This window comes from Saccopteryx bilineata, chromosome 5 (genome assembly GCF_036850765.1).
Source record: "Saccopteryx bilineata isolate mSacBil1 chromosome 5, mSacBil1_pri_phased_curated, whole genome shotgun sequence".
Taxonomy (NCBI): Eukaryota; Metazoa; Chordata; class Mammalia; order Chiroptera; family Emballonuridae; genus Saccopteryx; species Saccopteryx bilineata.
This window is the reverse complement of record NC_089494.1, coordinates 56,401,254-56,427,584: the sequence shown is the minus strand read 5'-3', so window position 1 is coordinate 56,427,584 and position 26,331 is coordinate 56,401,254. Positions and strand designations below refer to the sequence as shown.

Below are 26,331 nucleotides of genomic sequence, written 5' to 3'. Positions count from 1 at the left end.
CCATCAAAACCCAATGTCATTTTTTAAGGAAATAGAACAACAAATTACCAGGTTTGTGTGGAACCATAAAAACCCTGAATAGTCAAAGCAATCCTGAGGAAAAAGAATGAAGCGGGAGGTATCACACACTAGCTTGACTTCAAATTATACTATAGAGCCACGATAATAAAAACAGCATGGACTTGGCAGAAAAACAGACATATAGACCAATGGAACAGAATCAAGAGCCTAGAAATAAAACCTCTCATATATGGATAAATCATCTGCGACAAAGGAAACACACAGTAGAGAAAGAAAGCCTTTTCAATAAATGGTGCTGGGAAAACTGGAAAGCAACATGCAAAAGAATGAAACTTGACTACAGTTTTTCTCCCTGCAAAAAAAATTAATTCAAAATGGATCAAAGACCTAAATATAAGATCTGAAACTATAAATTACATAGAAGAAAACATAGATACTAAGCTCATGGACCTTGGCCATAGGAGAACAATTTATGAATTTGACCCCAAAGGCAGTGTAAGTAAAGGCAAAAATAAATGAATGGGGCTGTATCAAACTAAATAGCTTCTGCATAGCAATAGAAAATGACAACAAAAAAATAGGCAGCCAACTAAATGGGAGATGATATTTGCAAATAACAGCTCTGATAAGGGGTTAATATCCAAAATATATAAAGAACTCACAAAGCTCAGTAACAAACAAGTAAACAATCCAATTACAAAGTGGGGAGAGGACCTGAACAGACTCTCTTGCCAAGAGGATATATAAATAGCCAACAGATATATGAAAAGTTGCTCATCTTCACCAGCTATCAGAGAAATGCAAATCAAAACTACAATGAGGTACCACCTCACACCTGTTAGATTAGCTATTATCAATAAGATAGGTAATAACAAGTGGCCATGGAGAAAAAGGAACTCTTATTCACTGCTTGTGGGAATGCAAATTAGTACAGCTATTATGGAAGGAAGTATGGTGGTTCCTCAGAAAACTAAGACTAGAATTAACATGATTTAGTAATCCCTCTACTGGGTATATATACTCCAAAAACTCAAAAATGTTGGTATGTAAAGACACATACACCCTCATGTTCATTGCAGCATTACTCACAGTAGCCAAGACATAGAAACAACCAAAGTGTCTCTCAACAGAGGATTAGATAAAGAAGACGTAGTATTATATACAGTGGAATACTGCTCAGCTATAAGAAATGATGACATGGTGACATTTACAACATGGATGGACCTTGAGAACATTATAATGAGTGAAATAAGTAAATCAGAAAAGGCTAAGAACTATATGACTTCAGACATAGGTGGGATATAAAACTGAGACTCATAGACATAGTTAAAAGTAAAGTGGTTACCAGGGGGAGGGTAATGTGGGGGAGGGGGAGGGGAGAGGGAGGGAGGGGAAGGTTGTAAAGAAGGGTAAATATAAAGTGACAGAAAATGATTTGACATTGGGTGCTGGATATACAACATAATCAACTGTTCAAATACTATAGAAGTGTTTACCTGAAACTTATGTACTCTTATCGATGAATGTCACCCTGCTAAAGTTAATTTTCTAAATAAAAATTAAAAAAATATTAGTACAAGAAAACATATCTGTGCTTCCTCTCTCTTGATTTATAAATTAAGATCTTGCATATGATGATGACACTGCATTTTGCATATAGTTAATATATAACATTTAGATTTATTAACATTTAAAAAGTTTTTGCATACTCAAAATTAGGTTAAATTAATAACACTGGAAAATAAATTCTTAAATCAATTATATTTTTAAAAAAGAAAACTTAAACCTATATTGGGTTGTTAAGAAGAGGAAATAATTCTGACTATATATAGAGAGACATATATTCTAAGAAAAAGAGAATTGTAGAAAATCTTTTATTTTTTATTATTATTATTTTTAAAGCTTATTTTTTTAAAACATTATTTATTTATTTATTCATTTTTTCAGTGAGGAGAGGGAGAGACAGAGAGAGAAGGGGAGGAGGAGCTAGAAGCATCAACTCCCATATGTGCCTTGACCAGGCAAGTCCAGGGTTTCGAACTGGCGACCTCAGCATTTCCAAGTCGATGCCCCATCCACTGCGCCACCACAGGTCAGGCGAATTGTAGAAAATCTTAACCTGTCACAGTAAGTTTGTTGTTGGTAGTGTTATTAGTGTGGCAGATATGAAACTATTTTGTGTCCATTGTAGGACAGGGAATAAATAAATAAATACAGAGTAGGCAAAAGTAGGTTTACAGTTCTTCATATAAAAATAATACAATAATTAATAATAATAAAACAAGAAAAAACTCCATAGTTCTTATACCTATAATTGTAAACCTACCTTTGTCATACCCTTTATACTGATATTGTGGGCTATGACCATTCTAACTTGAGAGAAGAGAAAACCAAATATGGAATGTAGGAAGGAGAGAATGATGTAGAAATGGAACTGATGATAGCAGCATAGAGTACTATATGAATATGTAGATGTAGATATGTGTGTGTGTGTGTGTGTGTTTTCTATTATTCACTGAAAATATCTAGAGGTGATGACACTCTTGTAGCATTGAGCAAACCTAGTGTCCAGATCTGGATTTTAGAATTAGGCCTTCTGGGACAGGCAAGTACAAGTTAAGCCTGAAGTACCTGAATGTGTCACAGACAGTGTGTACAAACCAATGAGGACATATTAATAGGAAACAGAAGCTAGCTCTGAAAGGCTCCCAGTGATCAAATTTAGTACAATTTGAGCATCAAATAGATAATCAGAACAGATTATAATAATATTGAATTGAAAAGTGTATTTATAAATACATAGTGATACTAAAAAAATTTTTAAGGCGAGAAAGAGAAGGAAAAGCATAGCAAATCAACCAATAAATGTAAAAGTAGAAATAGAAATAACAAACCAGAATTTTACAACCACATAATAATAACCAATTCTGCTAATAATCATTAAGGATACTAACACCTTCATGTAAAGATGTCAGGGAACAGGAAAATCAAACAATCTCAAAGTATCACTGTACTTTTATAACCCATATGTAGATTATATCTGAATTAAAAGGAAAAACTTGGCTTTACAGTGGAAAAATGCAGACATTCTCTTTACCTTAACATCACCAGTGAGAGAACACATTCATATCTCATGTGTCCTGCGAAGGCCACGGGGAGGACACAACATTACCTTTGTGATACCTGCCCAAAATGCTTAATCTGAATCTAATAATGAAGAAACCGTCAAACGAATCCAAAATGAGAGATATTTTAAAATAAACTATACTGAAGTTCTAAAACATATCAATATTATGGAGAACAGCATCATCACCAAAAACAAAAACAAAAAACTAGAAACTGGTTAAACTTAAAGAAAACAAAAGCAAAATGGCAACCAATAGAATGTACAATCCTGGTTTAGATCCCAGACTGAATAAAGAAGAAAGTAACTGTAAATTATATTATTGGAACAACAGAAAAATAAAAATAGAATGGTTGTATAGTAGTACTCGTTTCTTTAAACTTACTGGGAGAAACTGGTTAACAAAATTGTACAGGTTTCAGGTGCACAGTTCTACAACAAATACATCGTCTGTACACTATATTGTGTGTTCACTTGTCCCCCCCCCCCCAAGTCGTCTCCCTCCATCACAATATTTTTTTTTTTTTTTTGTATATTTCTGAAGCTGGAAATGGGGAGAGACAGTCAGACAGACTCCTGCATGCACCCGACCGGGATCCACCCAGCACGCCCACCAGGGGGCGACGCTCTGCCCACCAGGGGGCGATGCTCTGCCCCTCCGAGGCGTCACTCTGTTGCGACCAAAGCCACTCTAGCGCCTGGGGCAGAGGCCAAGGAGCATTCCCCAGCGTCCGGGCCATCTTTGCTCCAATGGAGTCTCGGCTGCGGGAGGGGAAGAGAGAGACAGAGAGGAAGGAGAGGAGGAGGGGTGGAGAAGCAGATGGGCGCCTCTCCTGTGTGCACTGGCCGGGAATCGAACCCGGGACTTCTGCACGCCAGGCCGACGCTCTACCACTGAGCCAACCGGCCAGGGCTCATCACAATACTTTTATCAATACTGCTTTATCACTACTCCTGGGTATTTTGCAGAGCATATTCTGGTTCTTAGAATATTCATGCTGAAGTACTCTATTTAGGGGTGAAGTGTCTTGATTTCTGCAATAATTTTTAAATGCTAAAGCATAAGTATATATAAATATATGTACATTAATGATATATAAATGTCTGAACATAAATGTGTAAAACATAAATCAATATTCTATTTACTTTAGAGTAAGAGAGCTAACACAACTGAAATAAATTAATATTTAGTAAATTAGGTATTCTTTGTATTATTTCTGCAATTCGATGTGATGTGAAAATGATCAGAGTAAAAAGTAAATTACAGTTGGAAATATGAAGTTCAGTTTGAAAATAATGATCTGCAAAATTGCTTAGTGAGGAGAATGCATTGCTAGGGAGACAGGGTTAGTGTAGACAACCCCTCTCTTGAAGAGCTTAGGTGAGCATTGATTGAATTGACTGAGTAAACTCAGGAGGTCCTATTTGGTATTGTAATTGGTAAACTGAGAAAAAAATAGAACTAGGAAAAAAAACTTAAATAATATTGTAATGTTAGCTTGATTAAAATTTAAGTTTTTACTTATTTATGAACAAAATTATATCATGGCCACAACCTTAGGTCAAATTCAAGGATAATTTGGTCCCAAATTCTCTTATTTCTAGTTCCAAAATTACGAATGCATTTTACCCTTCAAAAGATATATTCTTCCTTAACTTTTTTGATAGCTCTATTAAACATTAATTTTCTGAAATCCTCTTTGAATCTTTATTATAGAGGTCTGTACCACCTACCACGGCAATGATTTCCATAATGTGACTGCTGCATGAAAAAGTGATTCTTTTTATGTATTACATTTTATTTGCCTCTTTAGAACTCCTGAAGTTTTCCTTTGTAGTACTTTTAAGGGATTTTCTAAACAAGCGTGTTTGGTCCTAGTCATACGCTACAAAATGTCTTCAATCACATTCCTTTGTTTTTCTGGCCTGAAAAAAAATGATATCCTAATGGTTTTAATCAGTATAGCTATTGCCAATTCGATGTTACCTTACTTTGAACTGTTTTTCTTTTTTTTCAATTCTCCCCAAGAAGTTTTTTTTTTCCAGAGGCAAAACAACTGGAAGAGAAAATACTTCTCTAAATCTCTTTATACAAACTAAGTTTAGTTTCATTTCTAAGCCCATGATGATGTCCACCAGTTAATGTTTTTTCATGAAAGATAACATTTGTTTGCAACTGTACCTTAGTTTATAATTTCAAGTGACAAATTGTAGGGCCCTAGACCTGTGGAGCACATTATTGATATCATAATCTTCAAGTACAGTACAGAAAAATATGCTCCTTACTTAAATGTCACAGATAAACAGATTACGATTAGGTTTGTAGGCATGTGGTACTGAGTCTGTTTACAATGGCTAAGAACATCTTTCTTTGGAGAAAAGATTTGAAAGTTCAATCACATAAATGAATATATTAACATACTACTTAATCATAGATATAAGCAAAGTGGTAATCTGGATCTAGGAGCAGACAACTTTTAGGGATTAAAATTTCATATATTTTTCCCCAGTTACCAGCATGAGATGTCACCACTTTGACTGTTAAGACAAAAGCAGACTGCCTGCCCTCCAGGTCAGGCTGACACAAAATCATCCTGGAGTCCCGCAGTATGGCTTCCCATATCACGGTTTATCTGCATGAGAATAGATCATTCAGCAGCTATGACTACTACAGGCTAACATCCCCCAGAGGAAACTGACTACACTCACACGAAATACCCCTCTATGAAGATTCTAGAAGACTAAAGAAGTAGAGCAAGAGACTTCACTTCTAAAGACTGTGTGTAGGTAATATGTTTTGGAAGAAGAAAGCATGATTGATGAATGAAAAGGAACTAAGTTCTGATTCACATGTAGCGCCCTTATACCAAAGCCTTACGTTTAGAACACTGGTCTATGGACAATTTTGTTTTGATAAATAGGGTCTATATATTGGAGGCAGTCACCCCAAAATTGGCATATATAAGAGGTGACACACATTTTCAAGTTAAGGAATATTTGAAGGTCACCGATACTGCTAAATGCTGAAAGGATGATATTATATCTTCATGCTTGAAGTTGATGCATAGACTGTGTGTTTTATTGTTGGACAAGGAATCTTGTAATAAGCTGACATTTTGAAAGTGGCATTGTGCCTTTTCCAGTCATTTGGCTGTATCAGTAACTCACATTTATTCCATATACAGTGCATAATTCATTGCCTCTATCAGAGGTAGAAGAAAAGCAAATAGGTAAGGCAGGGTGGTGAGCAACCAAAACACAATAGTCTTTTTTGGTTACCTATATAACATTATGAATGATCTTTGAATCAGTGTGTCACAGCACAAGACTTGCTGAATGACAGCTGAACCATTCCCTGTCATACTAGACAACTAAGAGGCAATAAATCCACTAGACAATTGATACAGTCATACCTGATGCAGATGAGAAGCAATTAAAGCAAAAGAAGAGCATAATCTGTTCACAAAAATTAGGGGATATTTCAAAAATGAATATGAAACAAATATCCTCTAATTTTTGTGAGCAGTATACTTATCTTCAGAATCAAAAAGGCAAACATTTGGAAACAATGCCAGTTGCTTCACCTTTGTCATTCATTGGTAGGATGAAAACACAAAGACATACAAAGATTAAACACATTATAGAAGAGACACATAGGCTCATTTAAATACTACTACTTTAATATCTTCAAAATGCATATTTTCTCCCAAGACTTTTTACCATTTGAGGATGATCTGGCAAAAGAGTCAAATTATACAGGTTGTGTGCAATTTAGGTAACTAACATGGAATAAACATTCTTATTTTTATTGAGATATAACTGACATATAACATTATATTAATTTCTGGTATATAACATTTGATATTTGTAGGGATAAAGTTTTTAAAAAGATGTATTAGTTGATTTTAGAGAGAGAAGAAGGGAGGGAGAATGAGAGAGAGAGAGAGAGAGAGAGAAACATTAATCTGTTCCTGTAGGTACCCTGACCAGTGATCAAACCCCACAACCTTGACGTATGAGGATGATGCTCTAACCACGCAATCTAGTTAGGACTGTGTAAACTAATTTTTAAATGGTGTATAAGTTACATTTTAAAACAATAAGTTCAATAATGTATTTTTGGATGAAGGATCTCTAAATGTAACATAATGCAGTTAATGGTTAATCTGAAAAATTAAAGTTACTCAGCAAATATACTAACACTGTCCAAAAAGTCTGAAAATACAGGGAAAATAAGATATTTGTTGTACTTTAGATTAATATTTGTACATATTGCTTTACATTTAGAGATATTTTGCCTAAAATTGTGTCTGGAGAATAAAAATTTTTAAATTTTAAATTTAGCTTATTTTAAAATATAAGCTAACATACAGTATAAAAATAAGTTTATTCTTCTTTACTTATTTCGCTTAGTATAATGTTCTAAAGGCAAAAACTGTATGATTTCGCTCATAGGTGGTTATAAAATTGAGACTCATGAACATAGATAAAAGTGAATTGGTTGCCAGGGGGAGGAGGACGTAAGGAAGGGGAGAGGGGAGGAGAAGGAGGAAATGTGTAAAGAGGGACAAATATAAGGAATAGAAATGATTTGACTTTGGGTGATGGGTATTCAACATAATCAACAGTTCAAATGCTATAGAAATGTTTACTTGAAACCTATGTATTCTCATTGATTAATATCATGCTATTAAATTTATTTTTCTAAATAAAATTTTAGCCTGACCAGGTGGTTGCACAATGGATAGAGCATCTGACTGGGACACAGAGGACCCAGGTTCGAAACCCTGAGGTAACCGGCTTGAGTGCGGGCTCATCTGGTTTGAGCAAGGTTCACCAGCTGGAACCCAAGGTTCCTGGCTTTAGCAAGGTGTCATTCCATCTGCTGCAGGTCCCTGGTCAAGGCACATATGAGAAAGCAATCAATGAACAACTAAGGTGCCGCCACGAAGAACTGATGCTTCTCATCTCTCTCCCTTCCTGTCTGTCTGTCCCTATCTGTCCCTCTCTCTTTCTGTCACAAATTTTTTTTTAATTAATACCTTTTTGCAGCCTCATGGACACACTATATTATATAGCACATAAACCATTCAACATCTCTCACCATAGATAGATAAACAAGCAAGACTAAGAATTTTTTATGAGATCTCCAAATATGATCTCTAAGTTGATACAGAGGATGTGAATATTGCTCTGTAGGGTTTCCTAGGTGTGAGTGCTAAACCATCAACACGGTATCATGTATATGGGCTGTGTTCAAGCAGGCACTAAGGTCTAAACTCTGTCACTGGGAATATTTTCTTAAACCTAAAAAGGATTGTCTTCCTCATGGAATAATATTCATATCAGCTTCCCTTTTCTTTATCAGGAACAACCCTTCTAAAAAAAAATAAAGAAAAGAAGAGTCAGGAAAAAAAATATATTCCATAAGAGTATTTCTATTATTTAGAAAACAGGTAGAGCCTCATTGGGCATGTCAAAACTATACTGCCAGAGAAATGTTCTAGTCTTAGATTAAAAATAGGCTTGTTAAGCTTCCTTTTCAACATATCAGAGGATGAGCTAACGCTGACCTAGATAAAGCATTGTAAGGTGTATACTTGCAAACATGACCAGGACTATGACCTCCTAAACAGTTATAGGGTCCACAGTTATAATTAAGATTTATAAGTAATGCCAACTACCATTAGGACAACTTTGTCATGATTATGTGGTTTCATTATTCTAACAGTTTCAATGAGTATTTTTCCAGAATAAAGGTCTATACTATTAGTATAATGTGCATATTCAATGATCTATAAAACCATCACTTCTACTAAGCCCCCTAACTCAGAGTCATGTGTTTTATCCCAAAACTGCGATTGGAACTGTTTCATGTATGTTTCAAAGAGTTGAACAGTTTGTGCCAATGGATTCTGGGAAATGCTGCTTTTACAAGTAAGTAACTTACGGGACTCCTATTAAATATAAGCACACATTGCTAACTGTGAGGCTTTAAACTGTTTGCCTGAGCAGCCAGGAAGCTGGGCATTACGGTTATTACCACAGCTCTCATAGTCACCTTCATCCAAAACATCGGAATCATTTGCTAGTTCCATAGCCCTTGACATCCTGCCATTGTAGGTATTTGTATTATATATCTGCTTCCCAACTAGATGAGCAGTACCCTGAACACTAAGATACTTTAGTAATTTTTTAACTGCTACATATACTAGTATACAGTAGATGCTCAGAAATAATTGTTTGAATGAGTGAAAGATACTAAATACAGTACCAAATAACTCACATATTTATTTGGTAACCTCAACAGTTCTGAATTCAGCAAAGCAGCAGAACAGTGCCTCACCATCCTTGCAAAGCGTCAGAAGATTAAAGGTTCTTAAGTGAGTCCCTGAGGTCTCAAAGACTTAAGTTTAGAAAAATAAAAAAAATTGAATTGTGAATTCTGTAAAGGTGGGAACCTTTTCTGCTTTTCTCACCTTGATATCCTCAAGGCCTTTACTGAAGATAATGGATGCTCAATAAAAAATGTTGGGAGAATGACTACAATCTTTCCTAAACGCATAGAGAAATGAAAATAGTTGAATTCAGAACTAGGAACTAGAGCTGCTATACATATGAACAGCTGTGACACATGCCAGCTGACGTCATAGAACACCAGTAGACCATAGAAAAGCACAGTCAAAAATGTAAAAGCATAACACACTGGGGCCAGTTTTTTAAGGAGCAAACACCTCAATCTCTCGCTATACGATGAGCACTACCACTGCACAACACAACTATTAACATTTACATTAAGGATCCTGACTTAAAATTTTAAAAGCCAATCAATGTCTAGAACAATAAAGAAAACAATAGAACCTGATGGTCTACAGGAATACTTCCATCAACTATAGTTCAAATTAAACAGTGGGTGAGGAAGATGTTTGAAAATGAGTTTGGCTGACTGTGTACACTGGTTGCTCTCTGCTCCCAAACCCTTTCTCTATTCTTGGCCTATTCTGTGTGGGAAGAAGAGAGAAGTTGGAGTATGTCTTTCAGTCTCCCTCCCTGCCTGCAGTCTGGAAGTGGCATCTTTCTATGATAACAGCTCCTATTGAGTAGTCACCCTTTCAGCTTCCAATTTCAGTTCTTGCCAAACTTAGACAACCTCCATTACCTCCCCTTTTCCTTTAAGAATGGGGGAGCCTCTGTTTGGTCAATAGGAAACTTGACATCTATTATGACACCCCTAAACCTTATCACATCTCTGCAAATAGTTTCTTTATTAAATTCTCTTTGAAATTTTAATGCTTTCTTTGTTCAACCAGAGCTCTTTGATTGATACACCATAAAATATACTCAAATCCTTCTTAGTTTGTATAGACTTAGAATCAATATATTAGGCAGAAGTCACTTATCAAACCAAATTGCCTCTATTTCCTCCAACCACATGAAAGGACCCAGACAGGTGCAAGAGAGTGGTTAAGATGGGAAAGACAAAAATAATATGTATATGACCAGCAGTGGCAAGTGTTTTCTCATTTCAGGAATACCCCAGCTAGTGAAGTAGTCCAGACTGGCCAGTGCCTTCCCCACCTTTGCCAGGGCCACCTTCACTTTCTAAAGGGATGAAAAATAATTGGCAGTGCTTCTCCAAATTATTTAAAAATATTCCCATAAAACAAACAGGGGAAAATGCAAGTGAGTGAGAGGAGGCAGACAGTTTCAACAGAGAAAAGTCATGGATCCAGCTCCACTAATTTTCTAGTAGTCTACAGAAAAGAACTTGAATTTGGTTAGAGATACAAATAATAACAGATAGAGAAGGAGGCATTACCAGTACAGTGGGCAGGAGCCCATCACCTGGGTAAGGGCTCCTGCCCACCTTATCTGGAAGAGAGGGAAGCATAAGGAATGAATGGAAATATAGGATTGGGTTCCAATTCCAACTTTCCTAAATGAGACATCTTGGTTAAATCACTTTGGCTGTCTTAAATGAATTAATTAAGAATGATGAAAAATATTAATTCTTCATGATACTGTGATTCTAACCATGTGAAGATTATTATAATCTCTTAGTAATGGCACTTTTAGATTTCAAGTTTTGGGAAATTATTTCACTTATTAATTCTCAAAGGAGCTTTCATAAACCTTAACGATTCTGCTGAAACATATGTCTCCTACTATTCTGAAAACACTCTGTTTTTTCCACTGGAATGGCAATAAGTAGATCTGAGACAATTCTATGGGAAGCAGAGAATACCTATTGTGCACCAAAAATTCTCAGGTGTCATTTAGTATGTATGTATTCTTAATCTAACTTTGCAGCCTAATGGTTTTCTAAAGTCTTCTTCCAAAATCCTTTTGGAGTATAATTTTTCAAGCATATGGAAACAGGATCTGAGCTCATATGTTTTATTCCAAATGAGGCTCTTTGATTTCGCATATACTTTTGAAATATGATGTTTGTCTACCTTATGAAATTCTGTTCTTTCAGCTCCCTGGAGAACGATGAAGAATCTTTAATAATTGTGTCACTGGTGCTTCTGAATTAAACTAATTGTGTTTTATTTCTGCTGGACAAATGTGTTCTATACCCACAGAATTCCTTTAATTCTGTTTCTCAAACTTTGTTTTCTGCCATCAAAGTCAAGAATTATAAAGCCAGACTCTGGAATGGAGAATATTTCTCCATAGTTATTCATTATTAAAGGATTTTTATATCACAGAAAAGTAGAAATATTGTTGATGAGATAAATTACCTAAAAAGAAGACAAGATGAAAAAGTGGTGATGGGGGATATATCATGTATTTCAGAGTTGCTATTTATTCTATATATTTTGACACATCTCCGTCCTTATAATGAGAGCATTCCTCCTTTTCCATTGGCTTTTCACCTACAGGGGTGCACCTTAATCTTATAGAGCAAAATAATCTAGGAATGAGGTTGGCATGTTAGATTTTTAATAGTATATAACAAAATCCGCAAAATCAGAACAACCCCTCAGGGAAGAGAATATGAAAGAGAAAGACAGAGAGAGAGAGAGAGTAAATATGAATTGTGAATGCTCCTTTTAAGGAAACAAAATCTTCCATAGAGTTGTGCCAATACTAAAAATTTACCCAATTCCGGCCCTGGCTGGTTGGCTCAGTGGTAGAGCATCGGCCTGGCGTGCAGAGGTCCCGGGTTCGATTCCCGGCCAGGGCATACAGGAGAGGTGCCCATCTGCTTCTCCACCCCTTCCCCACTCTCTTCCCCTCCCGTAGCCGAGGCTCCATTGGAGCAAAGATGGCCCGGGCGCTGGGGATGGCTTCTTGGCCTCTGCCCCAGGCGCTGGAGTGGCTCTGGTCGCGGCAGAGCGACGCCCTGGAGGGGCAGAGCATCGCCCCCTGGTGGGCAGAGCGTTGCCCCCTGGTGGGCGTGCTGGGTGGATCCCGGTCGGGCGCATGCGGGAGTCTGTCTGACTGTCTCTCCCCGTTTCTAGCTTCAGAAAAATACAAAAAAAAAAAAAATTTACTCAATTCCACTTGAATTTTCAAGTTTGAAATACTGTCTGACTCTAGCAATTTTTTTTCAATTAATTTCCCTAGCCAACAATTCCATGCAACTTGGTAAATATCTAAAAGGAAGTATCAGCTATATAGAGAAAAGAAATTATAGCATTCTAGGCAAAGGTGATGTTACAAATACACATAAATTTCAAATGATATTGAGTTTTATGGTACCAAGGGAAATAATACTATAACTTTACAGCTGAGTGAGTACAATGTAGTATTTAAAGAAAATATATTTCAACAGAATTGCCAGAATAATTAATCATTTGACATTTAATATACTACGTTAGCATCTAGACATGTTAAAAATCTAATTTAGCAAAGAATTTCCTCTAAACACAAAAAATACTTTAATTTAGATTCTGTTTCTGATTTATCGTCAATTGTTTTAGAGGACAACTAGAAGTGTTTCTTTTTAAAGAGAGTATTAGCACTTGTCCCAGAAAGAATTCTATATTTTATAGACAATAATACTTTTTTCTCCCAAATTTAAATCTCATTTTATATAATAATTTTAAAAGATAATAATTGACATAAAATACACACATAGAATTATAATTACTAATTGGTACACACCTATCACATACTAGGTGATGTGCAGAAGGTTTTATGTATATTATTTTCTTTTTTTTAGTTTATTTATTTATTTTTTTGTATTTTTCTGAAGCTGGAAATGGGGAGAGACAGTCAGACAGACTCCCACAAGCACCCGACCGGGATCCACCCCGCACGCTCACCAGGGGCGTCGCTCTGCGACCAGAGCCACTCTAGCACCTGGGGCAGTAGAGGCCAAGGAGCCATCCCCAGCACCCGGGCCATCTTTGCTCCAGTGGAGCCTTGGCTGCGGGAGGGGAAGAGAGAGACAGAGAGGAAGGAGAGGGGGAGGGGTGGAGAAGCAAATGGGCGCTTCTCCTATGTGCCCTGGCTGGGAATCGAACCCGGGTCCCCCGCACACCAGGCCGACACTCTACCATTGAGCCAACTGGCCAGGGCTTATTATTTTCAATAATTCCTACAATACTGGAATTCCACATTGTGAACACTAAGATCCTCAAGTAAACTAAGGACAAGGAAACCGAAGCTTAAATAGGCTAAACAATTTGCCAAGGGTCACAGAGGAAATAGGAGAGGGAAGTAGAATTCAAACCCAAGTACATCTTATTCTCAAGTCTCTCCTCTTTATTTCTTCTTATAACTGAAAAGAGTAAAGGGTACAACAAATGATCATGGTTGACTTACTGTGTCATAAATACTGGTTTCAAATATAAGTACTAAGTCAGATATAAGTTACTTCATGCCAAAAACATTCAGTAAAATTCACGCTCTACAGGTTTCTAGAGCCCCTTGTGACCCTCATCTAAAGCAGTGTTTCTAAAATTTTTCATTGTGCCCCCCAGGGGTCTTCTTCACATTTTTTTCTTAATCACTCCCATTAAATTTTAATACCACTGCTATATCATATATCTGCTTATCTATTATACGTGTATCTGTACTTTATACATAATAAGAGCTAAGGTTTTTTTTGTTTATTTGCCTCCTAGAATAAATTTTTGCTTGTTACGGGCAATAAGAATAGCACTGGTAGTAAACTTGGTCCCTACCGCCCACTAGTGGGCATTCCAGCTTTCATGGTGGGTGGTAGTGGAGCAACCAAAGTATAAATAAAAAGATAGATTTAACTATAGTAAGTTGTTTTATAAAGATTTATTCAGGCCCTGGCCGGTTGGCTCAGCGGTAGAGCGTCGGCCTAGCGTGCGGAGGACCCGGGTTCGATTCCCGGCCAGGGCACACAGGAGAAGCGCCCATTTGCTTCTCCACCCCTCCGCCGCGCTTTCCTCTCTGTCTCTCTCTTCCCCTCCCGCAGCCAAGGCTCCATTGGAGCAAAGATGGCCCGGGCGCTGGGGATGGCTCTGTGGCCTCTGCCCCAGGCGCTAGAGTGGCTCTGGTCGCAACATGGCGACGCCCAGGATGGGCAGATTATCGCCCCCTGGTGGGCAGAGCGTCGCCCCTGGTGGGCGTGCCGGGTGGATCCCGGTCGGGCGCATGCGGGAGTCTGTCTGACTGTCTCTCCCCATTTCCAGCTTCAGAAAAAATGAAAAAAAAAAAAAAAGATTTATTCAGCCAAACTTAGCGAAAATCTGACATAAAGTACTTGGTAAGTAATTATTATTATATGCTTTCACTTGCTGTAACTCTGCTTTATAAGTTTTATAAAGTAAAGTTACTTCCCTACTTTATAAATCACCATTACTATGGAACCTGTGGGCGGTTAGAAAATTTTACTACTAACAGAGATACAAAAGTGGGCGGTAGGTATAAAAGGGTTGACTACCCCTGACCTAGAGGATGTAGCTGTTTTTCTTTGTTACTCCAAAAATCTCTCAACCCAATGGCTATTATTTAAAATTGTATGGGATTAGGGCTTTAGATTTTTGCTTTTTCAGTGGCTAAAATGCAAATACATAGAAAATATTGATGAACTATTTATTTATATCTTAGTGTGAACTGAAGATCAGAAAGCCGGTGCGATAGTGGAAAGAAGGAGAATGTGAGGGCATTTCCTACTGGAGCAGAGGGGGCAGGAGAACAGAGAGCCTCTGCAGCTGGAATAGCTGTGTCACAACTGTGCTTCAGTCTAGTCTTGTCAACCATATTAACATGAAGCAAGTCCTTTAGGTTGCTAGTTCCCATTCATGATGAACAAGAAATCTTAGTCATAAGCCACCTTGGTAACCATCACCCTATTGATTAATGTGCAAATATTAGGTTTCCTGCCTTGAAGAATTTGCTGTTTGGTTCCTTTCAGCCCTGTTTGCATATTCCCAACTGCTACGTGGCCAAGAACAAGTAAGTTTATGTAATGTTCCAAAGAAACTGTTCAACACCATGGCTCATTTTAACCCAACTATGAATAAAAAACAGAGATGAATTCACAAGTACTTCTTTCACATGCCCTGTAAAATATAACTTTTCATTCCCAGAGGCCAAAATGGTCTTAACCATTGAAGTAATTACAGCTCACAACTATAATTTAGAGTTAGTTCTGGTTAACTCTAAATTCACACAAGAAAATAATTCACTCATCTTATTGGAACATGGGAGTAAATAACTTCATAAAACTCACATAGTTTCAGCAATGCTGGAAAGTATAATGAATCCAAACAAATCAAGAGTTGGTAACTAGATAATACAATAGCAATAATGTCTACCATTTAATGGTCACCAACTTAAATGTTCAAGTACTGGTTGATGTTTACAAATATCCCCTTACAGAAATTTTATGAGACAAATCTTTGTATCCTCATTTGGAAATAAGTGCAGAAAGGATGGGTGATTTTCCTGAAGCCACTCAGAACTAGAGAAAGAAGAATTCAAACTCTTGTCATCACGCTTTGCTTCCTCAGCCACAGTGAAATTATCTTAGTAAAATGATAGGAAGACTCAAGTCTGCAAACTCTGTATTTCCAATCAAATGAAGGCATATTGGGCAAACGGAGAGGTAGAGGGTATGTAACATATTGAGACTTTGTGAGAAACTACTGTGTAGATGATTTTAATTGAAGGACCATTTTGTTTTTTTAAGTAAATGTCTTCAAAATGGGTGTCAGAATTTTTGAAGGTTAGGAAACACATACATGTGTATCAGAACCTTGGCAAATAATAAGCAAAATGTTTCCTACTTCACACAAGTGCACTTTCGAGAGTCTGGGACTCCTGTCTCAAATTGTCTACATCCCTCATTCTTCACCAGTGGCATCAAATCTTATGATCTGAAGGTAGCTCCCTTGTGAAAAAATTGCCCTTGTTTAAAATATCCAGTGTATTTTATATGTATATAGATATAGTATCTCCAACATGACAAAATAATGAAAACTAAGAAGGTAGAAATGAAATAGCAAAACTAAAGTAAAACTCTAAGAATCATTTTATAGATGGCTAGAGGAAGTGTTAAAGATTTGGGACCTAAGTTGGGTCTCCTAATTTCTAGACCAGTATTTTCTTCATAACAGTACACTGTTACCAAGTAGAATAATAAATAAGCTTGAAATTACAGCAAAAAGTGACGGGTAAAATATATCATTAATTAGGGGCTTTCTCTGTGCGGATTGACTTAACATTTAACTTATTTAAACACATTTACAACAAAGTAAAAGTATAATTTGGCTCTTAAGCTACTAATATAGTTATTTTTACTAAATATCTCAAATGGGTTATCAAACATCTCTAAGGAGTGATTTTATGAATAACTCTAAAATAAAGGCTAAAATTGTTCTCACGTGGGATATAATATGTAAAATTGGTCAAAGTATAACTGTTGCAATAAAAGATCTTTTCACTTAATTTCCTGGAGATTGCAGATGTTTATTTAGCCTTTATTAGCTGGAAAATTCCTCAACTCATCACACAGTTACTGACATTCTATTAGGAAAATGTTTGTTTTTCAAGTAAATAATTCAAGGTATAAAAATAAGCCAGTTGTTCACAATATTAACTTAAGAGTAAAAGAAGTATTTTATCAATGAAACATTATAAAAGCGTTTATGTAGCTTCCAATGAAATTCTTATTTATTTATGCTCTTCTATAAAGTATGAAGCTTCCTATATCAGATCTTCTTTGAAAGGTTTTACCAGATTCCTATTAAAATTAATGCATACAAATGATATATCTTAAAATATACAGCAAACTAACACTTTACTTTTTAAATGTTCTGATTTTAAAACCTATAATATGGGCATTTCCACATATTTTAAACATTAATTTAATAATCATATGTAATGAATCTTTTTTAGAAGACATAATAGCATTTTAAAAACATTTGGAAGTCTAACATATTTAAACTAGAACTCTTATTACCATTTAGATCATGAAGACTCTGTTGTCTATAACAACAGATTAAACTCAAAAATGTTAGCTCAACCTTACGTTAGGAAAAATGTATAGTTACCCTAATCATGACTGCTTCTTTATTTTACACACACATTTCCAAGGTCATTCCAAAATGCCAAAATTCATCACATAAAATCCTAGTATGACAAATAATACTAATCATAACATTGCTTAGCACTATATGAAATTTGTACAAATCTGGAAAATTCCAGACAGAGCCAAGTTTACCTCCATATACATTTCCAAATACTTCAGAACAAATCAACCATTTGTAAGTTATGTTACTTACCTAGAAGCATGATTCCTAGCAGTAGTCAATGCAGCTAGTCTGTAATTTCTGTATAACAAAGGTATCAAGAGCTGAGGAGTACTTTAATCTGTCATACGTTTTATTACAGAAAGAGTGGGAGCTTTCACAAACTTTCCCTTGTATCCCACGCCCGCTGGAGTGCAGGACCAACTCCACCCACTCACTGTGTACCTCTGTTGAAACTAGCAAACAATACAGCGACTGTCAGTAGATACTGCCTCCTTAGCCTACAGAGCCAAAAAAAATTATGGAAAAACAGGTTACTTCCCTGGAATGGGAGATGTAAATTCTAAATTGATCATGTTGTTTCATTAAAATTCCAAGTAATATTTTCAACTAAATTCACCAAGCAAAGAAAATTTAACTTATGCAAATAATTTTATAAAATTACATTTAAAAAATGTAACTATCCTCTTCGTCCAATGTTGTTGTTTTTTCTGACAATTTATAAGACACTTAACTATTAACTGGTATATAAAGAGGGGTGGGGTATGTACCTGCTATGAGTGAAGTAGTAGTTCATTACTGGAAGAATGATGGCAATTTCAGGTTTTCTAGGCAAACTGCGTTCTATCATGTTACAGGGTAGAAGAATGGTAACCATAGGAGAAGCTATGGTACATGGAAAAGTTTTGCCTGTCACAGGGCCAGCAATGCACCTGAAAGCAGAAGAAATTGCTAAACTCCCTTGAATAGAAATTTCAGAGTGATGATTTGCTGGTGTGAATAATTCAAAGGTCCAGCAGAACTCTTAGGTTCTCTGTCATTGTTAATTGAGAGTGTTTTTTATTTTCTTTCTTAGTTATACATAAAGTAATGATGGAACTTACAATAAGAAAATAATCTCAGGTTGGACATAATATGACGTTATTGGGAAATAAAAAATAAAACAATAATTTCTAGTAATAGCTATTTAAAAATGGATGATGAATGTGTTGTTTTAAAGCAGGGTGTTTTTGTTGTTCACAGTGTGAAAACTGCCTAAAGAATTACAGGATGCCTGCTATAAATGCAGCTATCTGGAACTATGGGAGATTTAATAAATCATTATCTTTGGTTTGAGACTCACTGCCCATTTATTTCAACTTCAAGGAAACAGCAAGTTAATAAGAATAGTACCACTGGAGGACCCCTAAGCGAAAATTGTAATAATAAAATCTGAATAAACCACCTTCAATTCTAAATCAATTACAATAAACCTTTGGCATCGCTTAAATGATTAAAACTATATAAGGACAATTCTGTGACAGTTTATCCCCTCAGGAAATCTTAAGAACCAAAACACCAAACTGCACAAATGTTCCAGGATGGCTGTGTGAAGGCAGAGGAGAAAACGCCAGAGGCAATAGTAGATGTGCATCTGATCAGGCCCAAGGCAAGTAGGGCTTGATAGGATGGCATGATGCTGGGAAGAACAAGTATCTAGAACAGGGGTCCCCAAACTGCGGCCCCCTGAGGCCATTTATCTGGCCTCCTCCGCACTTCCGGAAGGGGCACCTCTTTCACTGGTGGTCAGTGAGAGGAGCATCCGCATCCTGTGCTCCTGGAGTACTGTATGTGGCGGCGCCACAAAGCGCTGAGTCGCTCACGTACAGTACTACTTCTGGTGACACAGGATGCACGCGTCACGGCTCTGGAAGCACATCATATCACTTGTTACGACTAGCAGTGACAAATATGGAACCGGACAGTGACCATCTCATTAGCCAAAAGAAGGTCCATAGTTCCCATTGAAATACTGGCAGTTTGTTGATTTAAATTTACTTGTTCTTTATTTTAAATATTGTATTTGTCCCCGTTTTATTTTTTAAATTTAAAATAAGATATGTGCAGTGTGCATAAGGATTTGTTCATAATTTTTTTATAGTCCGGCCCTCCAACGGTCTGAGGGACAGTGAACTGGCCCCTTGTGTAAAAAGTTTGGGGATCCCTGATCTAGAAGCATCACATCTTCAAGTCTGTGACTCCAGCACCAGCCCAGGGCTGATGGGATTCCCTGCATGGTCCTCCAGTGGTGTGAAGGATTTGGAAGAGGTGATTGATACCAGAAAGCCAGGACACAATTGACTAGAAAGTCACCCAATATCACTGAGCCTATTTTCTCAATAATGCGGTAGATTTCTATGTTCATTCCAGCTCTAAAAGTATGTAACGTTTAAAAACTCTTATGAAAGTAATAGGGCCTCTCTCAAAGTTTTATCAGGATAAAACCTCATGAACACAAATGATTAATAATAAAAAAAAAGAGCATCTGTATAGTTTGAATTTTGTCCCCCAAAATTCATATGTTGCCCTGGCCGGTTGGCTCAGCGGTAGAGCGTCGGCCTGGCGTGCGGGGGACCCGGGTTCGATTCCCGGCCAGGGCACATAGGAGAAGTGCCCATTTGCTTCTCCACCCCCAACCCCTCCTTCCTCTCTGTCTCTCTCTTCCCCTCCCGCAGCCAAGGCTCCATTGGAGCAAAAATGGCCCGGGCGCTGGGAATGGCTCCTTGGATTCTGCCCCAGGCGCTACAGTGGCTCTGGTCGCGGCAGAGCGACGCCCCGGAGGGGCAGAGCATCGCCCCCTGGTGGGCAGAGCATCGCCCCTGGTGGGCGTGCTGGGTGGATTCCGGTCGGGCGCATGCGGGAGTCTGTCTGACTGTCTCTCCCCGTTTCCAGCTTCAGAAAAAAAAAAAAAAATTCATATGTTGAAGTCCCAACTCCTAGTAACTCAGAATATGACTTTATAGGGAACATAGTCTTTACAGAGGTAATCACATTAAAATTAGGTCATGGGCAGGTCCTAATCCTGTAAGACTGATGTCTTTTATAAAAACAAAGACATTTGGATTCAGATAAGGAAGAGGGAAGACAATATGAAGAGGCCTCAGGAAAAGTCAGCCATGTGCGCAAGTGAAGGAGAGAGGCCTGGAACTAGTCATTTCCTCAGAACTCTCAAAAGGGAACCAACGCCGGCCCAGAACTGTGAGACAATAAATTTTGGTGAAGCCATCCAGTTTGTGACAATTCATTAGAGCAACCCTAGATACTAATGCAGCACCTTTACCAGGTGCTTGATATTAAGCATAGGCTAACCGCATAAAAGGATTGAAATGCTGATCCCCGTTTTCTCTCTAAGAACTTTGAATAACAGTAGGACTAGCTATTTTTCGAAGGTAACTTAGAGCTCAGATGTTTTATATTTGTACTTCCTTTAATTTCTCCTTAGTCAGGACGGTCATGCATTTGTCTATTTAAGTAGATCCTTCACCTCACCAAAAGAACTGGCTGTTGGTTTTTGTCATACTGCTTTATTGTTTCCTTGTGTTTTCTACTCTACTAATACTTTTTTTAATCTTTGTCTTTCTGTCTTCTTTTAATTTTGATATATTTTTTCTAATTTTAAAAAGACACATGGCTCATTTATGCTCAACTTTTGTTTTTTAATATTAAAACCATTCTTGAGTACAGTTTTTAATAAAAAGTTTGCTCTTCATTTAACTTTTAGATAATCTATCATCTTAGTTTTGATTTTCCTCTTTTCTCTTTACTTGAGGGTTGAAAGAACTGAGAAATAAAAATAATAAAATACCTTTTATTCTGTCTTTAGTATGAATTTAGTTTACTACACATTTAAGCTATTGTTTTAACTAATTTAATCAATTAACTATATATAAAGAAATTAGGGTACTCCTGGGAAACATCAGAATTGCTTAACTTTGCAGTTTTAACTTTTCATTTCTGTTTGGTGTATTATTAATTATCTTTTAACTGTCTGTATGGTTATAATTTTATGGCAAAATGACAACCATTTACCTACAAACAGTTTTAATCATCGACTTTCATTCAAGGAGAGAAATTATTTTTAAAAATTTACTTCTTGGCCCTGGCCGGTTGGCTCAGCGGTAGAGCGTCGGCCTGGCGTGCGGGGGACCTGGGTTCGATTCCTGGCCAGGGCACATAGGAGAAGTGCCCATTTGCTTCTCCACCCTCCCCTTCCTCCCTGTCTCTCTCTTCCTCTCCTGCAGCCAAGGCTCCATTGGAGCAAAGATGGCCTGGGTGCTGGGGATGGCTCCTTGGCCCCTGCCCCGGGCACTAGAGTGGCTCTGGTCGGGGCAGAGCGACGCCCTGGAGGGGCAGAGCATCGCCCCCTGGTGGGCAGAGCTTCGCCCCTGGTGGGCGTGCCGGGTGGATCCCGGTGGGGCGCATGCGGGAGTCTGTCTGACTGTCTCTCCCCGTTTCCAGCTTCAGAAAAATACAAAAAAAAAAAAATTGACTTCTTGAAATAGTCATTACCATTTAAAAGCAGGAGTCAGTCATGTGTCCAGTGTCCTTGAGGGTATTTTACATTCAATTCTTATAACCACCATTGTACAAATGAAGATACTGATACTGAGAGAAAATAAGCAAATTGCCCAATATCACAAAGCTTCCAATCCAGTGCTCCTTCCAAGCTCCCTCCTTATAAAAACCAGTGAATTTGGACAGCAAAGATTTACAGACACTGTAATAGTCCCTATTTTTTTGTGGAATTGAAAACATAAATCACTTTTAAGTAAAAGGAAATGTGTTTCAAAAAAGCAAATGGTCCTTTCTCTCTTTCTCTCTTTTTTTTCCCTTTAGGGGAGATTTTAATTTTTTTTTTCCTTTTAGGGGAGAATAAAAGTACTTGAGAATAAATCATTTTATTTTGAACTATACCATTATTTCAGATTTTTCTATTATGCTAAATGTTAACTTCTAGCAGCACATCTTATGTATTAATTCAAGAACCCTCATATTTAGTGTCTAAAAATATATTCAGAATTCTTTAGTAGCATCCACTTTTAATACTTAGGGCTAGTCTTCACTTAAGACCCTCTCAAGGAATTAATTATTATTATTTCTAGAAAAAACTATGCTTAACTGGGGAAAATTGTAGCCCAATCAGCTTTCCAATTTTCTACAAGTAGAGCGCTCTGTAGATGAAAGATAATTACCATTAACTAAGCATCCACTTACTTGAATAGGGAGCTATATGAGTTTTGAGTTTGAGAACCAAAATGGACCCAGAAAAGAGAAAGAGTAAAAAGAATTTAAAATGTTGTATGAATGAAGATAAGTCATTCTGTACTAAATGTTCAACAGCACAGAAATGGCTATGTTGATATGAAACATTATAAAATATATTTACTCACATAAGGAAATGTTTGCGATATAACAAGTGGGGGAAACTATGCAAAACTGGTTGTACAACTCATACATAAAAGAAGCCCGTCTATATCTACGTAAATGTTTGAATATGTGCTTACGTACAGAAATATGTTTGGAGGAAAATACAGGGGTCCTGAGGTTAGGACAGTCTCGACATAAGACGTGTCGAGTTACAATTTTCTCTCCCATAAAAATTTTAAAAAATAGAGACATGAGTGTTTTCAGCTTACGCCATTAGCGTTGTACTTACGGACTACATGGGCGGACAGTTTGGTTGTGCGTGGCAGAAGAATACAGAGTAATGCGGGGAACGAGTGAGGGAGTAGGCGTCCCTCGTACACTCACCTACGTCGTTTCGACTTAAAGGTGCAAGTGTTCCATTTGTGTTGCTTTGTTTGACAACTTTTTGGCCCTTATCATGACTCCTAAACAAACTCATTTTTTGTCATTTTTTTCCTGTTCCGACAGTACAGTGACCAGTATGGTATATTTATGTCCTTTTCCTTTTTCCTGTGGCTTAGTTGTATTTTTATGTTCTAGATTATGGTTTTACAGCTGTGTTAGGATAGGTAAGTGACATAGGCTAGGGTGTTATTGACTTACACCACAATTAAGGTACATCACTGTCGTAGGAATGGAACAGTGTCTGAACCTGAGGACCCTCTGTATTGCAAAACCTGTTAACACTGCAGGTTTACAGAAAATTTTACATTATTCTTTACTCTTTTCTTTATTTTTTGGAGTACTAAACAGAAAAATAATTAATTTTAAAATTTGCAGTGGGAGATATTTGGCTGTCTAAAAGAAAATTTATACAATTTATAAAAACCTAAAGGAAGCCAAGTAGCTAATTTAGATAATCTCACTTAAAAACCTTAGTGGGTAAATGCTGAGAACAGGTCAAGTTCTCAAGTCTCTTCTGGGTCCCAATGATCCTCTGACTGGCCTGGAGTAAGGTTACAGACCTGGGTGGGCATTATGTGGAGTAAACAGAAGCAGGAGACTCCCACTGGTCACTGTCACAAGTGTATAGTAAGTAGTGTGATATACAAGATAAACGGAACTGAGTATAATGGTGATACAATATTTATAGTGAGCTTCAGCTGTCAGTCCCCACGACCCCCCTGAGACCCTATCTCTTCACCTGCAGTATAGCGATGAGCGTTGAGAGCCAGCAAAGGAGACGTAGGGAATCTAGCCTATGAATAAGCTTACATGTGTGATTTCTTTTAAGGCATTGAATCTTTTTTAACCATTATGGTAACAATGTCATTTCTACCCAAGTGTTTAACTTATATGAAGGAAATAATTTATATGCTGAGAAAGTATGTCTCCCCAGAAACCTTGTGTAACATGGCTCTCATTAAACTGTTTGGTCCCAATGTCATCTGAAAGTTTCCATCACAACACTGTGACATATAATTAACATGGTTCAGACACATCAGATATGTGCACAACTGGACACATCAAAAGAATTATGTCATCAATGATATGACCAGATAGAACACCTGCTCCCCTCCTACACTGGATAGCAGATATTTAAATAATGCAATGTAGGTTTTCCTAAGATAGATGCTCAGCTGTGTCAAGTTTTTCAACAGGGTTAAATTAGAAATGTTACCTCTTTTTCTTTCTTTCTTTCTTTCTTTCTTTCTTTCTTTCTTTCTTTCTTTCTTTCTTTCTTTCTTTCTTTCTTTCTTTCTTTCTTTCTTTTTGTTTTTAATCTCCACTTACCTTATAGGCATCCATTCTTTGCTTATTTTTATGCAAAGCCAGCTTGTCTTCTCAGGTGAAGTTTGCCTAGGGCGGCAAAATTCTCAGTAGTTGTTTATTTCTAGTGATGATCGCCACCTGGAAGAAATGTGCTTTTTCTATTCTGCCTAAGGCATATTTGGAGGGAAATGGCCAAAACCATAACACTTTGGACAAGCTGGACAATTTTGTAGTGAGAGGATATTCGGTAAACAAAAATGTTTAGCTACATCTAACTCTGGAAGATAAAACCCAAAGGATTTTAAGATCTGCTCTCTATTAGCATAAAATCTACAAAAAAAAAAAAAAAGCCATTAAAAACGTCACCAAGGGGGCCCTGGCAGATTGGCTCAATGCTAGAGATTCAGCCTGGTGTATGAAAGTTCTGGGTTCAGTTCCCTGTCAGGGCACACAGGAGAAGCTACCATCTGCTTCTCCACCCTTTTCCCTCTCTCTCTCTCCTCCTCCCACAGCCACGGTTTGAATAGTTTGAGCAAAGTTGGCACTGATGATGGCTCAAGGGCCTCACTTCATGTGCTAAATTAGCTCAGTTGCTGAACAATGGAGCAGTGGATCAGATAGGCAGAGAGCATTGCTTGGTAGGGGGCTTGCCAGGTGGATCCTGATTGGGGCAAATGCGGGAGTCAGTCTCTGCCTCTCTGCCTCTCAGTTAAAAAAAATTAAAATGTCATCAACGGGCTTTGTTCTCTTTCAAGAGCTGGTTAGTGTAGATGTTTAAAAATGTTTGGCAAACAAGTGTGTTAGACTTGCTTGCTTGTACTTTGCTTGATTGGTGCATGAGCACAGAGCAGCACCACATGTGTATAGTAAGGCTGCAGGTGGTTGCCCTCAGGGTGGCAGATTGTAGATTGCAGACTGCGGGCCACTATTGGAGGGGCAATTTTTTGCTATTGTTTGCCAAAAAAGGGGTTCCCTCCCCCAACCAGTCTGTTTGCTCATCAGCCTAGATAAAGAGAAGCAGTTTTCCCTGCCTGCTTGCTCATCTGCCATTGCGAGACTCTAGTAAATAGAATGGCCCACCATTTTCTGGCTCCACAGTTCCTTTACTATCTGCCTGAATTCAGTGAGAATCTGTATGGCCACAAGCACCAGCCTTACAGAAAACAAAACTGGAAATCATTTAAAATATTTTGTAAAGGTGGAGTCAAGACTGCTGAAATATATTTTTAGAGGCATATGGGTACAGCTACCTTGCATCTGATCTGTATTGTTAAATTAGCCAGAAAAATATTTTTATCAGTAATAAATTTTCCAAGATAATTCACATATATACAGTAACCTCTAACCCATATTAAGAAGGAAAAGATGAAGAATTTTGTTTTGTCCTAGGGAATGAGTTTACTTGCTTTACCATACAGTTTTAACATTTAATAAATATATGTTTTAAAATTTTGAATACATGTCATATAATCATAGACTCTTGATATTTAACTTCAGAACTGTCTTACTTTATTAAGAAACTGAGACCCAGAGAGACAAACTACCTGGCTTACTGCCACCCACCTG

General features: G+C 37.4%; 1 protein-coding gene across 5 annotated transcripts in view; it reads right to left on the bottom strand.

The window, feature by feature from the left end:
• ZNF385B (zinc finger protein 385B) overlaps window positions 1-26,331 on the bottom strand; it is a 452,357-nt gene that overhangs the window by 186,996 nt on the left and 239,030 nt on the right. The window contains exon 1 of one of the 5 annotated variants that reach the window (XM_066233198.1): window positions 17,860-17,881. The exons of the other annotated variants lie outside the window; for them this stretch is intronic. Coding sequence (XP_066089295.1) covers window positions 17,860-17,869 — 10 coding nt within the window. The 5' untranslated portion in view covers window positions 17,870-17,881. Of the gene's footprint in view, window positions 1-17,859; window positions 17,882-26,331 lie in introns of those variants that run through there. 5 annotated transcript variants of the gene reach the window in all.